This window comes from Myotis brandtii, unplaced genomic scaffold (genome assembly GCF_000412655.1).
Source record: "Myotis brandtii unplaced genomic scaffold, ASM41265v1 scaffold2038, whole genome shotgun sequence".
In the NCBI taxonomy this organism is placed as follows: Eukaryota; Metazoa; Chordata; class Mammalia; order Chiroptera; family Vespertilionidae; genus Myotis; species Myotis brandtii.
The window spans coordinates 42,873-56,858 of NW_005357594.1; the positions used below are offsets into that span (position 1 = coordinate 42,873).

General features: G+C 40.4%; 1 protein-coding gene and 1 pseudogene across 1 annotated transcript; one reads left to right on the plus strand and one right to left on the minus strand.

The window, feature by feature from the left end:
- Positions 1-398: 398 nt before the first annotated feature.
- Positions 399-1,759, minus strand: LOC102241637 (annotated as a pseudogene).
- Positions 1,760-8,671: 6,912 nt separating this feature from the next.
- LOC102241946 (olfactory receptor 1G1-like) lies at positions 8,672-9,706 on the plus strand. The gene has a single exon (XM_005865297.1). It carries the CDS (start codon positions 8,759-8,761, stop codon positions 9,704-9,706), a length of 948 nt encoding a protein of 315 aa, XP_005865359.1. The 5' UTR covers positions 8,672-8,758.
- Positions 9,707-13,986: the final 4,280 nt, after the last annotated feature.

Consider the following 13,986-nt stretch of genomic DNA (forward strand, 5'->3'; position numbering starts at 1 on the left):
ATCTCTGGATTATCTATTACTTGCATAGAGGTGCCAAGAAACCATTTTCACTGCCTAGAGTAATGATTCTTGCTTTGAAAGGACATCTGTGGGATGTTGGTTTTGATGTAAACCTCATCATTTTGAATTTAAATTTAAATTAAGTAGGTTACCATTTTAACATCACCAAAATATATTGACCCAATATCGAAAGTCGGATCCATGTTAGAAATAAAGATTTGCAGTTAATCCTTTCCAAACCTGTCATTAGCATTTTATATTTATGCTCTTGGCTCTGTTTTTGTGCCTCACAGAATGAATTCAAACATAATTACACTATGGGGGAATGTTAATTAGTCAGTTTCCCCAAACTTGAGAACTTCAATGCAATGCTAATCTAGTTGTGTTACTTTGAGGCTTCACTGCTTAAATCCATTATAACATGGAATCCATAGCTCAGGATTGCAGAGAAGGGCTTCAGAGTAGAGTTTTTTGTGGTTATAATAATCCAATGGAGGGATCACTTCAGGAATTTTTGGAAGGTGGGTTGCTCTGTAGTAACTATGCTTCAATTGCCATGCAGTTCACCCAGAAATAGTTCAAGTTCTGAATATTTGGTTTGGAACAACTGTTTGATGGATATTCAGTTAAACACTTGGACATGAGCTCTTACCAGAAGGTCAAATCTCTGCCATTTATCTTGGAAGTTTTCTGCAGACATTCTACTCCTCTGTTAACTCTATACACTTCTGTGCTTGGACCCCCAGTGCAGTGACAGACAATGCCAACACAGAAGGCTCTGCTTCAGAAAATATAATCCTGCAGTGGCATGTCTTAAGTTCAGCTTCTTGTCTTTCAAAATTAAGGGCTATTCCTCTTTCAAATGGAAAGTTCTCTTGAATCCTATATAATAAAAGGCTAATATGAAAATTGACTGAATGGCAGAACGACCAGTCGTTATGACACGCATTGACCACCAGGAGGCAGTGCTCAACACAGGAGCTGGCACCTGGTGGTCAGTGCGCTCACACAGGGAGAGCGCTGCTCAGTCAGAAGCTGGGCTTATGGCTGGGGAGCGCAGCGGTGGTGGCAGGAGCCTCTCCTGTTTCCATGGCAGTGCTAAGGATGTCCGACTGCTGGCTTAGGCACCCTCCCCATGGGGAGCAGGCCTAAGCCGTCAGTTAGACATCCCCCGAGGGCTTCCGGACTTCAAGAGGGCCCAGGCTGGGCTGAGGCCCCACCCCCCACCCCCGAGTGCACGAATTTTGTGCACTGGGCCTCTAGTTAGTGAATAAAAGTGTTGCAGAGATTGCAAGGCAATAGTAGCTTTGACTTTCCTACACTCCTTCTTCAACACAATCTTTTCCCTTCTTAAGTCTGAAACTGTGAGCCTACACTGGCTTATTTGGATCAGTCACTTACCACTGGCTAATTTCTTTCCTCTTCTATTGATTTGTACAGCTAAGTAGAAGCAGCTCAGTCTAACACTCCCAATGTGCTAGGGCTGTGCCTTAATTTTTGAAAGGATTATGTCCAGTAAATTCACAGCTAGAGAAAATGTCTCCCTGTTGAAGCCAAAGAACTGAGTTAGACTAAGAATATATTTTACTTCAAAGCCCTTTAGTCTTGTCATCATTCTGAACCCATGATCACCTACAGATTCAATTAGTCTCAAGCCACTCACCTTTGGCTGACATCTGGACTCCTGTTCCAACAGAGCATTCAGCTGGTGTAGCAGTTTCTGAAAGTCAGTTGTCAGTAACTCTATCACCTTGATCATAAAGCAGCTCCTCAGTGGTAATCACTCTCCCACAACCTTTCACTTCAGCCCAAGATAACAGATCCAAAGCCCTATGAGACAAAGGGATGCTAGGGCAAGAGGGGAGGGGCCTGGGAAGGGCGAGTTGCCCTGGGTGGAGATCTCCCAGAGCCTAACAAATGACACTGACTTCCTCAGGGTCAGCTCAGGACCAGAGGCCTTGCCATTATTATTTCTGATGAGACTACACAATAATTTAAATGGTTGTTCTCCTGTATGTAAACTGTCATTTTTCTCTTGCTGCTTTCAAAGAATATTCTCTTTATCTTTATTTATCAGCAGTTTGACTATGATGTGCCTAGTTGTATTTTTCTTTGAGTTTATCCTATTTTGGGTTCGCTGATCTTCCTGAATCTGTAGATTTATGCCTTTCTGTAGTGGGGAAATGTTGGTCATTATTTCTTCAATTTTTAAATTATCTTCGTTCTCTTCTTCCTGGCTCTAATTATAAATAGATTCGACTTTTAGATACAGTCACACATTTCTTTATTAATTTTTGTTTGGTAAGTTTTCCTATGGCTTCAAATTATATAAATTTATCTGTTTTTAAGTTCTCTGACTTCCTCTGTCATCTCAACTGTGCAGTTAAGGCCAGGCAGAGTATTTTTGTACATAATTATATTTTTCAGTTCTAGAATTTCTATTTGGATTTTTATAGTTTTAACTTTTCTGATGACATTTTCTATAATTTTACTCACTTGTTGCATATTTTTCTTTACTTCATGGAGGAAAGCTGTTTTATCTTTGTTTTTAATATATTTTTATATTTTAATAATTTTTATTTATTTCAGAGAGGAAAGGTGAGGAAAAGAGAAATAGAAATATCAGTGATGAGAGTCATTGATCAGCTGCCTCTTGTGCACCCTGCACTGGGGATTGAGCCCACAACCCAGACATGTGCCCTGACTGGGAATTAAACCTTGACCACCTGGTTCATAGGTCGATGTTCAACCACTGAGCCATGCCAGCCAGGCGATAATAGCTGTTTTAAAAGCCTTCTCTGGTATGTGTAACATCTGAGTCCTCTCATGGGTGTCTCCACTGAATGTCTTTTCTCTTGAGAATGGCTCCTGTTTCCTAGTTTCTTTATATGTCTAGTAACTTTTATTGATTCCTGGACATTGTGAATATTGTATTATGGAAACTAGACTATGTTATATTTTTCATAAAATGTTAGGGTTTTGTTTGTTTACTTGTTTGTTTCAAAAGGCATATAACTTGGCTGAAATCAAACTAGAAACTCTTTCTCTTAGGCAACAGCTCAAATCTCAGTTTAATTCTTTATCCTTTGCTGGAACCTGCTCCATACATGAAGGATTAATTCAGGGGTCATTAAAATGAGAAAACTTGGGCTTGGAGAATTGAAAAAACTTGTGCAGGTCTACGTAACTTGAATTCAGTCCCAGGCTATCTGACTCCAATCTTTAAATAACTTGCAATCTTTTGTCACCATGTTCTACCTCTCTAGATCGAGACTGTGGGAAAAAAACATAAAGGGGTCTTTGGAGATGCTAATATGGTCACACTGAGGAACCATGAGTTGGATTCAAACTCTCTTCATGTTGTACCTCTTCAGTTCTAAGAAAAAAGGAAGTGATATAGAAAGGACTCAGCACAGATAATATTTCTAGTTCCAGCACCTGCATTTGCTTTCTTCTCTACTTCTGTCCCTTCAGCTGTGCCTGTTGCCATTCCACTTTGTCAGTGAATTCTGAGTATCAGATACCAATGTTCCAAGTCATGTTACATGTTGTTAGAGAATCAGTTTACTCTATTCTGTTTGCTCATGGAAGAAAAAAAAATTAAACTAGATTTTTTTAAAACATGGAGCTATGTGGTTATTTTGTTTAATAAAATGGAATAATATATTGAAAACATTAGGTTACTGATTTAAGTGTATCTCATGCCAGCACTTCTAGAACACACAAGAAATTGGCCACTGTCCCAAGGAGACCCAAGAATAACCCACATGCCCAAGTCATCCACATTCTGTGCTTCTTCATGCTCTGCATCCTTGAGTAGATGACCTTCAGGCAGAGGGGTAATTATGTGATCATTTCTCCAGTAGAAAAGAAGAGATTTCATTTACTGGTGTTATTTTAGCTTCCACCTGACCCATTGATCTGTTCATGAAACATCTGCAAGGACAGGATTCAGGTTGCAGGCACCTGCCTTGATAATGCCCAGTTTCCTACCTCTGTTCTCCCTAGCCCAAAGGAGGAACATATAGTACAAGTGGGGCTGCACCAATAGAGCCTCAACCTGGGCTAGGATTATCATGTCGAGAAGAAGACAAGATGGTAAGGTACTCTCTGAGCCAACAGTGGCTCACCTCATCTGGCCCTTTTAGTGTGCTGAAGGCCTCTACCTAAGCTCCCCTCAAAAATACCAAGAAAATATCACAAGGCTAAATGAATTGACCAAAACACCTTAGCTGTTTTTCCGGTGAATGGATTGCTAGGATCCCATGGGGCCACAGAGGTATCTTAGATAGGTCCCTAATGTATTAGCCTCTCTTGGACCAGCTCACAGTGTTCTCAATCCTCTTGGGTGTTGAGTACTCCATGGAATTAATTATCTCTAATTTACCAAGTCTTAAGATTGGCCCAACCTATAACTAAGAATAGAAAAATCTCAATTCCAAGAGTATTGATAAAATTAGAAGAATGCATTTCTCATGGGTTCTCTGAACAAGTACAAGGGGCAGGCATTAGCAGCAAATTCTCAAAGAAACAGGGATGCTATGAGGCTGCTCTTAGGCTCTAGGTGGTGTTCTGTGACTGTAGTTTCTCAGGATGACATATGCTGGCATGATCATAATCTTAACCAGAGCTCTTGTCCTTTTTTCCTCAAAATGGACAAAAATAAGAACCCCTCTAATACTGTGAGGCTAAAGGAGAAATTTGAACAGGTGTAGTGATGGCAAGAATCATTATTCAACATATTCAGAGCATGAAGCAAATTTCCTTTTGGTGCCTTTAAATGGGGTTCCTGTCACCTTCTTCTGACCATCAACTGTGTGAGAGACGTATGTGAGGCAAACAGAAGCCTTCCAGTAACACCCTCAGCGATTGGCAAGAACAACCAGGTAAGGACTAAGAGAGAAGACACATGACTCCATTCTGCTTATTTTTTCTCCCTTCTTTTCCTTTGCCCATCCTACCCCGTGGACACTTGGGAACCCATCTTGCACAAGTAGTCCTATACCAACAATGATGACACTGGGCTGCTTCAGTGACCTAAAGAGGCAGAGTCCACTGTCCATAAAACCTTACAGACGATGAGAGTCATGTGCTGTAAAGAGACCAGGGCACAGGAATCAACAGTGACTTCTCTTCAGATAATTCCACACTGATCCCTGTCACGCAAACCCCAGCCTTTGCAGGAGACACACACTACCTCACACACTCACACACATGCACAAACACGTGAACAGACACACTCAGGCCCCCACACCGCATGAAGAGATTAAAAGGATGTGGCTTCAACCAAGCAAATGTGTCTGCTATTATGGAATCTCTAGAAAAGAGAGGCTGCATTATTCTGCACTCTTTCATTTTATACATTTTATGAGCCCTTGGTTTGGTTTGGGGCAATTGTTTCCATAATTTATTTTTCAATAAGTAATACATTCATGGCTTAAACTTCTCACTATGTTTTACACCTAAAACTAATATAATCAATATAAAATTTTATAGCAAACTATTTTTAAAAAATGTACTACAAGGTACACATGAAAATCTCCCTCCTTCTCCTGTGTCTCATCCACCCAACCCCCAAACCTCTCACTAGTAATCACTGCTACTGGCTTTCTGTTTAATTTTTCAGAGATTTTTACCAAACATACTAACCAACAAAATATATATTATATGGTGAGGTGAAATTAAAATGTTTATATTTGGACCAATTACAGAAATAGAAGTTTCAGACATCTTCTGATCACTCAGCCTCCCCCCTCCACACACACACCTTATTCCCTCTGTTTTTAACCCTATAACTTGTACTTCTTTCCTCTGGATGTTTCTTTCTTCATAAGTGAGAAACACGAGTTCTCTAAATTTCATTTTCATTTTTAAATGTGAACCTGAGTCCAGAAAGCATCCTAGCTAAGTTCGCCAAAAATTATAAGCAACCACAGAAAATGTGTGTGTTAAAACAGCAGAGCTAATATAAAATGTAAGAATAAATTTGTTTTGAGTTAAGAGAGTTTTAGTTTATAACAAGCCTGGAAAATGCCCACTGACCCCATTTGAAAAGGAAGGGCAATGCATTCAATTAGTTTTATGTTTTGATAAAGTACTTGGTATTCATGAGGCAAGAGCTGGCCTAAAAGTTGGGACTAAACTTTAGCAAATGGAGAAAGAAAAAGGAAGTAAGGTCTGTCTGTGACTCAGGGAGCTGAGAGAAAAGCTGGTGGGGGGATTAGGGCTGAGGTTCCTGTGTCTGCTGAGCCAGAAATGGTCAAGAGACAAGATTGAGGGGAGTGGAGATTATGAAGCCTTTTTATCTGCCTTAGTCAGTAGACCTTCTGTCCTGAGTGAGGGAGGAGAGGGTGGGCTCTGGGCAGTGGAAAAGGCAGCAGCTGTTGGGCCAGGAAACTACAGAAGTGATTATACTCATTAGGGGGTTTGGGGAAAGGTCAACCAATGCAGCCATGTACTGAACCCCACTAACCCATCCACGAACACCTAGAGCTATGTCTATGGGGTATGGAGAACGCAAAGTCTAATAAACAGAGGACCTGAGTAGTGCGGGGACCCTTGGGAGAAAGTGGTGGAAAAACCATCTATTATAGTCACATTTTGGCTAATTGCACACAATCTGGTGATCTTGGGGACTCTAGATGCTAGCAGAGAAGATGTGGTGATTTATGGAGACCATGAGGAGGGTGGAGAACACAAGTCTTAGAATTAAACAATTGAGACTAGATCCAGTTCTGCCCCTGCGGTTGTGACTTAGTGCTATTTATTCATTTTTCTATTAGGCGGGGTGTCCTTTACTTATTAATTAAATTATTAATTACTCTTAAGAATATTAATTCTTTCTATAATGTATGCTGAAAGCACCTTCCCATATTTTTGTTTGCCTTCTACTTTGAAACCAATTTTTCCACCTTTATTATTACATCCTTTTTTTTTTTTTTCCAGGTAGAAAGGACACGCTTGTCCTGAGATCAAATAACTATTGTACTATAATTTCCTCTGGTCACTTTATAGTTATATCTGTAGATGCAATGCTTTAGATACCTGAAATTTATCCAGTAATCACCGTGGGGGATGAATCTAACTTAATTTTCCCCTAAGTGTTAGCTAGCTTGTCTCAGCACCATTTGTTCAATCCCTCTTCTTTTTCCCACCAAGTGGCAATGCCACCTTCAGCAGACCAAAATCTGATGTATATTGTGTTCTATTCCTGGGCTTCCTATTTTTGCCTTTAGTAGGTTTTTCAATAAGAGAATGCAACAGGCCCTGGTGTATCCACATACAAGAGGAAACCAGTTTGGCGAGAGATAGCCATGGTCAGTGAGGGAATAAGACACCAGATGCCATTATTATCTGGTAACTAGTGATTTACTGGATGCAACTAGGGATGACAGAGTCATAGGACATGCTCTTTGGAGGGAAAAGGGTGGCACAGGGAAAACTAATTCTGTGGGTTAATTCCTCAGCTAAAACACTCTTCCATTCCCAGAATTTCACCCAGAAAGACTGCATTTGCTTTGTTTGACATCTTTATGTCTCTGTAACCAGGTTTTCAACATATTCCTATGGCCAGGACTACATTAACTCAAAGCTACTAGTATGTGAGGAACTAGTAATAAAAAAGTTCAGGCTGTTTTGACTTGCATCTCTCAGATGATTAGCGGCTTTGAGCATTTTTTCATATGCCCTTTGGCCTTCTGTATGTCCACTTTGGAGAAGTGTCTATTTAAGTCTTTTGCCCATTTTTTAATTGGATTGTTTATCTTCCTTTTGTTAAGTTGTATGATGAGTTCCCTAATTTTGGAAGCAGGGGGAAGAGATCAACCAATGAACTCATATGCACATATACATAACCCATAGACACAGACAATAGGGTGGTGAAGGCCTAGGGGTAGGAGGAGGGGTGGGAGAAGGCAGTGGGGAAAAAGGGGGACATATGTAATACATTCAACAATAAAGATTTTTTTTTAAAGGTTCAGCTGTTTCCTCTGCCTGGTATTACCTCTACCCAATTTTACTTTCTATTCTTTGGGTTTATTTATTCACACACTGGATACTCACAGAATATCTATGTTGCACCAGGCTCAGGGCTAATGCTACATTCCAAAGATGAACAAGATAGGCATTTTCTCTGCCTACCCTCAATGGTGCTTGCACCATTGAGAGTGTGAAGAACACAGACAAGTTGATGGTCACAATGCAGAGTGGCACATGCTGATGGGGAAGGCGCAGGGGGCAGGGAGGCATGAACCTGAGTTTGCTGTAAGAGGATAAACAGGGAAGGATTCCTAGAAGAAGTGACATCTAAGCTGCGATCTGAAGTTTAGCTAGATAGATGAATGAGAGAGGGAGGACTATTTCAGCCCAAGGAAATAAGATGGGCAGAGACTTAGGATGGACTAATGTCATAATGTCCACATGAATACCACAACCGTTAAGCCAGCAAACACCTCCAGGTTAGCCCCAAAACGTAGGTATTGGATTGATGCTTATATAATGAAGTTTAAAGACAACACCTCTTTCCCATTACAAACAAATCTTTTCTTTCCATTGGCACCAAGTACAGACATTTGCAAAAATTTCATTGAAGTACATGAGACTTCCATTGATGTAGGTCCCAACCAGTTAAACATTGGAGATTTCATATGGTTCCATCTAGATTAGAAGAGCAACACTGGCATATTTCCTAGTTTTCAGAGTTCATAATGCAGGACTTATCAGCCTCATTCAATTGTCCCAACTTTCTGCTTACAGACAAATGGAATGGGAAAACCTGACCAGCGTCTCAGAATTTTTCCTCCTGGGGCTCTCTGCGCAGCCAGAGCAACAGGAAGTCCTCTTTGGGCTGTTCCTGTCCATGTACCTGATCACAGTGGCAGGCAACCTCCTCATCATTCTGGCCATCACCGCTGACGCTCAACTCCACACTCCTATGTATTTCTTCCTGGTCAACCTCTCCCTCGCTGACACCTGCTTCGTGTCCACCACAGTCCCCAAGATGCTGGCAAACATATGGATCCAGAATCAGGTCATCTCATATGCGGGGTGTCTATCGCAACTATATTTTTTTATGCTGTTTGGGATGCTGGAGGCGTTTCTCTTAGCAGTCATGGCCTATGACCGCTATGTGGCCATATGCCACCCGCTCCATTACATCATGGTCATGAGCCCTGGGCTCTGTGTCTGCCTCGTGTCTGCATCTTGGATCCTGCCCGCCCTCAGCTCCCTCTTACACACGCTCTTGCTGGACAGCCTGTCCTTCTGTGCAGACCACGAGATCCCACACTTCTTTTGTGACATCAACCCCCTTCTGAGTCTGTCCTGCACTGACCCCTTCATCAACGAGCTGGTGATCTTCACCATCGGCGGTCTCACGGGCCTGGTTTGCGTGCTTTGCCTGATTATCTCTTACACGTACATTTTCTCCACCATCCTGAAGATCCCCTCAGCTCAGGGGAAGAGGAAAGCCTTTTCTACCTGCAGTTCTCACCTGTCTGTGGTCTCTCTATTCTTTGGGACTTCCTTTTGTGTTTATTTCAGTCCCCCCTCAACCCGCTCAGCGCAGAAGGGAGCTGTTGCTTCGGTGATGTACACCGTGGTCACCCCGATGCTAAATCCCTTTATCTACAGTTTGAGGAACAGAGACATCAAGTCTTCCCTGAGAAAGGTAATCTGGGTTAGGAAAATTCACTCCCTTCAGTGGTAGTGACTTCACCTCCAATATGGGAGCCTTCACCCAATTGCACTCCCTATAAGGAAGCAGTAAGGAGCAAGACAGGGAGAGAAGGTGGAGACCTCACTTCTAGGACCTGTGATTTGAACTGGAAATATTCATGCCTACTAAGTAAGCTATGGGAGTGCATCAGAACAAACCCATTATCTTTAGCTTAAGTTCTTAAAATCTTAATGTTCTAAAAGTATAGCCGCCCAGATTTATAATAAATAATGTGCTTGAATACTTTGAAACAACATGGGGCCACTTGGGACAAAAATAAGAGATTTTCTTGTGCTGTTGTATGTGGCCAAGATAACTTTCCCATCACTGTGACCTTGATGACTTGAATCCCACCAACAATGTTTTGCACTGGGACTCCCCGTATCTGTGCCCTGATGCTGAAAGAATAGAAACTGGGACTTGGAAAAACCTGATGAGTATATAGATAGACCTACTGCAATATTTGGCTAAGCATCCAAGACCCCACTCCTCTTAACATCTTCAATTTCATGTGAAAACTTAATTTTTATTTTTGGGAAAACTTTCCCAAGTCAATTTCATCTTTGCACTCCTGATGCTCACCACTTGGCATGATACCTGACATGGTTAATATGTGTTGTACACCATTGGCTTGATTGTAATCATAAAGTTAGGGGCCAGGAAAGAGTGATTTTATGGACACTTCATCATTTCTTACCTGAATGATTGACACCCCTCCTAGAAGTTCTCAGTCTCCAGTCTCTCCCCATTCCATCTATTCTGCACACAGTTACAGCACCATGACACCCACCCTGTTGGAGGTCTCCAGTAGCCTCATACTGCCGGCAGGACAAAGTGCACACTACTCTTCCCAGCAGTCAGGTCCACCTTCACATGTGGTCCACAGTTACCTGGCTCTGTCCTGTGTTTCTCCCAAGACCATCTCAGGCCAACATTTTCATCATATGCTGATTGATGTTGATGGTTACCAAAAAGCGATGTCAGTAAAAGTTGGGGGAAATATATGTACAATAAGGTACACCATAACCAATGAGATTCTGTAAGAAAATAAAAAGCGACTACTGGGTGCTATTTTTCATTCGTGTCTATTTCCCTTTAAGTACCCGGTTGCATGCTGCAGTGGCATAGGCTGCGATTACTGCAGATAGTCTCACTCCAGTGGAAGTCAGTTGTTGATAGCCAGCTCACCTGCTCCCTATTTACCTTAAAGTAAGCTCACATGCTACCTTCTGACAATAGAAGGTGGCAGAGTGGTAGACTGTGTGGCTCTAGAGTTAGACTGAAGCATGTTGAATTCTTGGCTTTGCCACTTGTAAGCTGTGTGACCCTGGGCTATTACTTAACCTTTCAAAGCAAGTACAACCTACCTTATTGTGTTGTCAAGACATTTGACTAATATTTGTAAAGCTTTCTCTGTGATGAATTAGATATGCATGGAAGCATGTGAAGGGTTAATTCCTAGTATGCAGTATCTTTTCAGTAAGTTAGCTACTGTGGTGGAAGTCCTTGTTAAAATGAAAGCTGAGCAGCAGCAGATAATGCGAATTCACTCGAAAAGCTGCTGAGAAGAAATTGCCTCTAACCTGCACTGTGAAACTAGAAGGGATCCTGGGCTTTAATCATGCTTTTGGAGAACATTGTGGGAGTTAATGCCGGATCATCCACTTACCGGGATTCAGATGCTGGGAAGGTTTCAGTCTACCTTTGAAACCACGCCTACTGGGTGCTTAACCTTAAAGTAAAAATGGCACTACTCCATAGCCCCTCCTCCTTAATTGACAGATGTGCATATTTTGCTGTTTAAATTAATATTCGCCAATATTTGTAGTTATATCTTTTAAGTTACATGTTATTCTTTCATATTTAGATTTTGTATATGAATGTCCTTGTCACAACACAGTTTACATATTTGTCATAATTACACTTTTTGAGCTGTGCCAATAGCCCTTACACCATAGTTTTGTCAAAGAGTGCCCTACTGCACTGCTTGAGGATTAATTCACATTTTTTAATATTAAAAAAGTAACATTTTGACAAGCATTACTTTTGCATGGTTTTATTCTCCTAGCCTACTTTCTTAAAAACAAGTATGTCACATTTAGTTATGGATAGTTTTAAAGCTCATGTTCGATATTGCCAAATTGTTATCAAATCATAACTGTTTTCCCCAATGTTGCATCAATATTGTTTCATATCGTTATTCATTTTACAAACAGCAAATGTACTAGCATTTTATTATATTTACTTAATAAACATATTATAACATAATATAATTATTGGTAAGAGTGATTATATTCCAGAAGCATTGAAAACTGAAAATTATTTCTATTATCTAGAGTTACAGCAAATTTTCTATATTGTTAATACCCAGCAGAGCATTTAGAAATAGAAATATTTGTAAATGAAGTATATAGTGACCTCATCACAAGTTTGAAAAAGCATTTTTTCTTTTTTACGAAAATTATATATACAGGGTGTCCCAAAAAAGCATACACACTTTAACAGCTGATAGATCAATTTTTAAAATGTATTTTAATAAGCACTGCTTTTATAGTTAGTGTATGTATACATTTTTGAGGACACCTTATATTTAAGGTATAAAACATAATTGAGATATACTGTATATATGTATATATATGTATATATATATGCAAAGTAAAATCATAACCAGTCAAATTAATTAACATATCAATCTCCTCACATAATTACCTTTTTTTCTGGTGAGAGCACATGAAATTTACTCCCTTAGCAAATTGTCAGTATTCAACACTATTATATACTGCAGGCATCCTGCTGTACATTAGATCCCTAGAACTTATTTATCCTACATAACTGGAATTTTGAAACCTTTGACTAACATCTCTCTATTACCCTCCCCTCCTTGCCCTGGTGACCACCATTCTATCCCCTGCTTCTATGCATTTAACTTTTTTAGATCCCACATATAAATAAGATCATGCAGTCTGGCTTATTTTAGCATACTATCCTTAAGATTTATCCAATTGTCACAAATGGCAGAATTTCCTTCTTTTTAAAAGCTGAAATATATTCTAAAGTACATGTATACTACACTTTCTTTATCCATTCATCCCCTCATAGACACTTGGGTTCTTTCCATATCTTGGCTGTTGTGAACAATGTTGCAATAAACACGGGAGTGTCTTGAGGCACTGATTTTATTTCCTTTGAATATATACCCAGAAAAGGGATTGCTGGATCATATGGCAGTCCAATATTTAAAATTTGAGAAACCCCCATACTATTTTCCATAATGACTAGACCGCCAACAGAGAATGAGGGTTTCTTTTCTTCCAGATTCTTGCCAACATTTGTTATTTTTGTCTTTTTTATAATAGCCATCCTAACATGTGTAAAGTGATATCTCATAGAGGTTTTTATTTACATTTCCCTGATGATTAGTGATTTTGAGCATCTTTTATTATTATTTTTTAAAATATTTTTATTGATTTTTAGAGAGGAAGGGAGAGGGATAGAGAGATAGAAACATCAATGAGAAAGAATCATTGATTGGCTGCCTTCTGCACGCTCCCTACTGGGGATGGAGGCCACAACCTAGGAATGTGCCCTTAGCTGGAATTGAACCTGGGACCCTTCAGTCCACAAGCCGATGCTCTATCCACTGAGCCAAACCGGCCAGGGCTGAGCATCTTTTATATACCTAATGGCTGTTTGTATATTTTTATTGGAAAAATGGCTATTCAGGTCCTTTATCTGGTTTATGTTTTTTTTAATCCTCACCTGAGGATATGCTTTGAGGGAGGAAGGGAGATAGAGATAGAGATAGAGATAGAGATAGAGATAGAGATAGAGATAGAGATAGAGATAGAGATAGAGATAGAGATAGAGATAGAGATAGAGATAGAGATAGAGATAGAGATAGAGATAGAAATAGAGATAGAGATAGAGATAGAGGTAGAGGTAGAGGTAGATTTAGGGGTAGGGGTAGGGGTGGGGACAGGGGTAGGAATAGGGAGAGAGAGAAAGAGACAGAGAGAGAGAGAGAGAGAGAGAGAGAGAGAGAGAGATAACATCAATGTGAGAGAGAAACATTGATTGGTTGCCTTCTGTATACTCCCTGACTAGGAATCAAACCCGCACCCAGGTATGTGCCCAGACCGGGAATCAAGCCTGCAATCGAACCGGCAACCCTTCTGTGCACAGGACGACACTCAACCAACTGAGCCACTCCATCCAGTCCCGTTACCTGTGTTTTTTAACTGGGTAGTTTATTTTTTACTATTGGATGAGGC

What these genes read in the sequence shown, in the direction of transcription:
- LOC102241946 (XM_005865297.1), top strand. Translation starts at nt 8,759, where the DNA reads ATGGAATGGGAAAACCTGACCAGCGTCTCAGAATTTTTCCTCCTGGGG.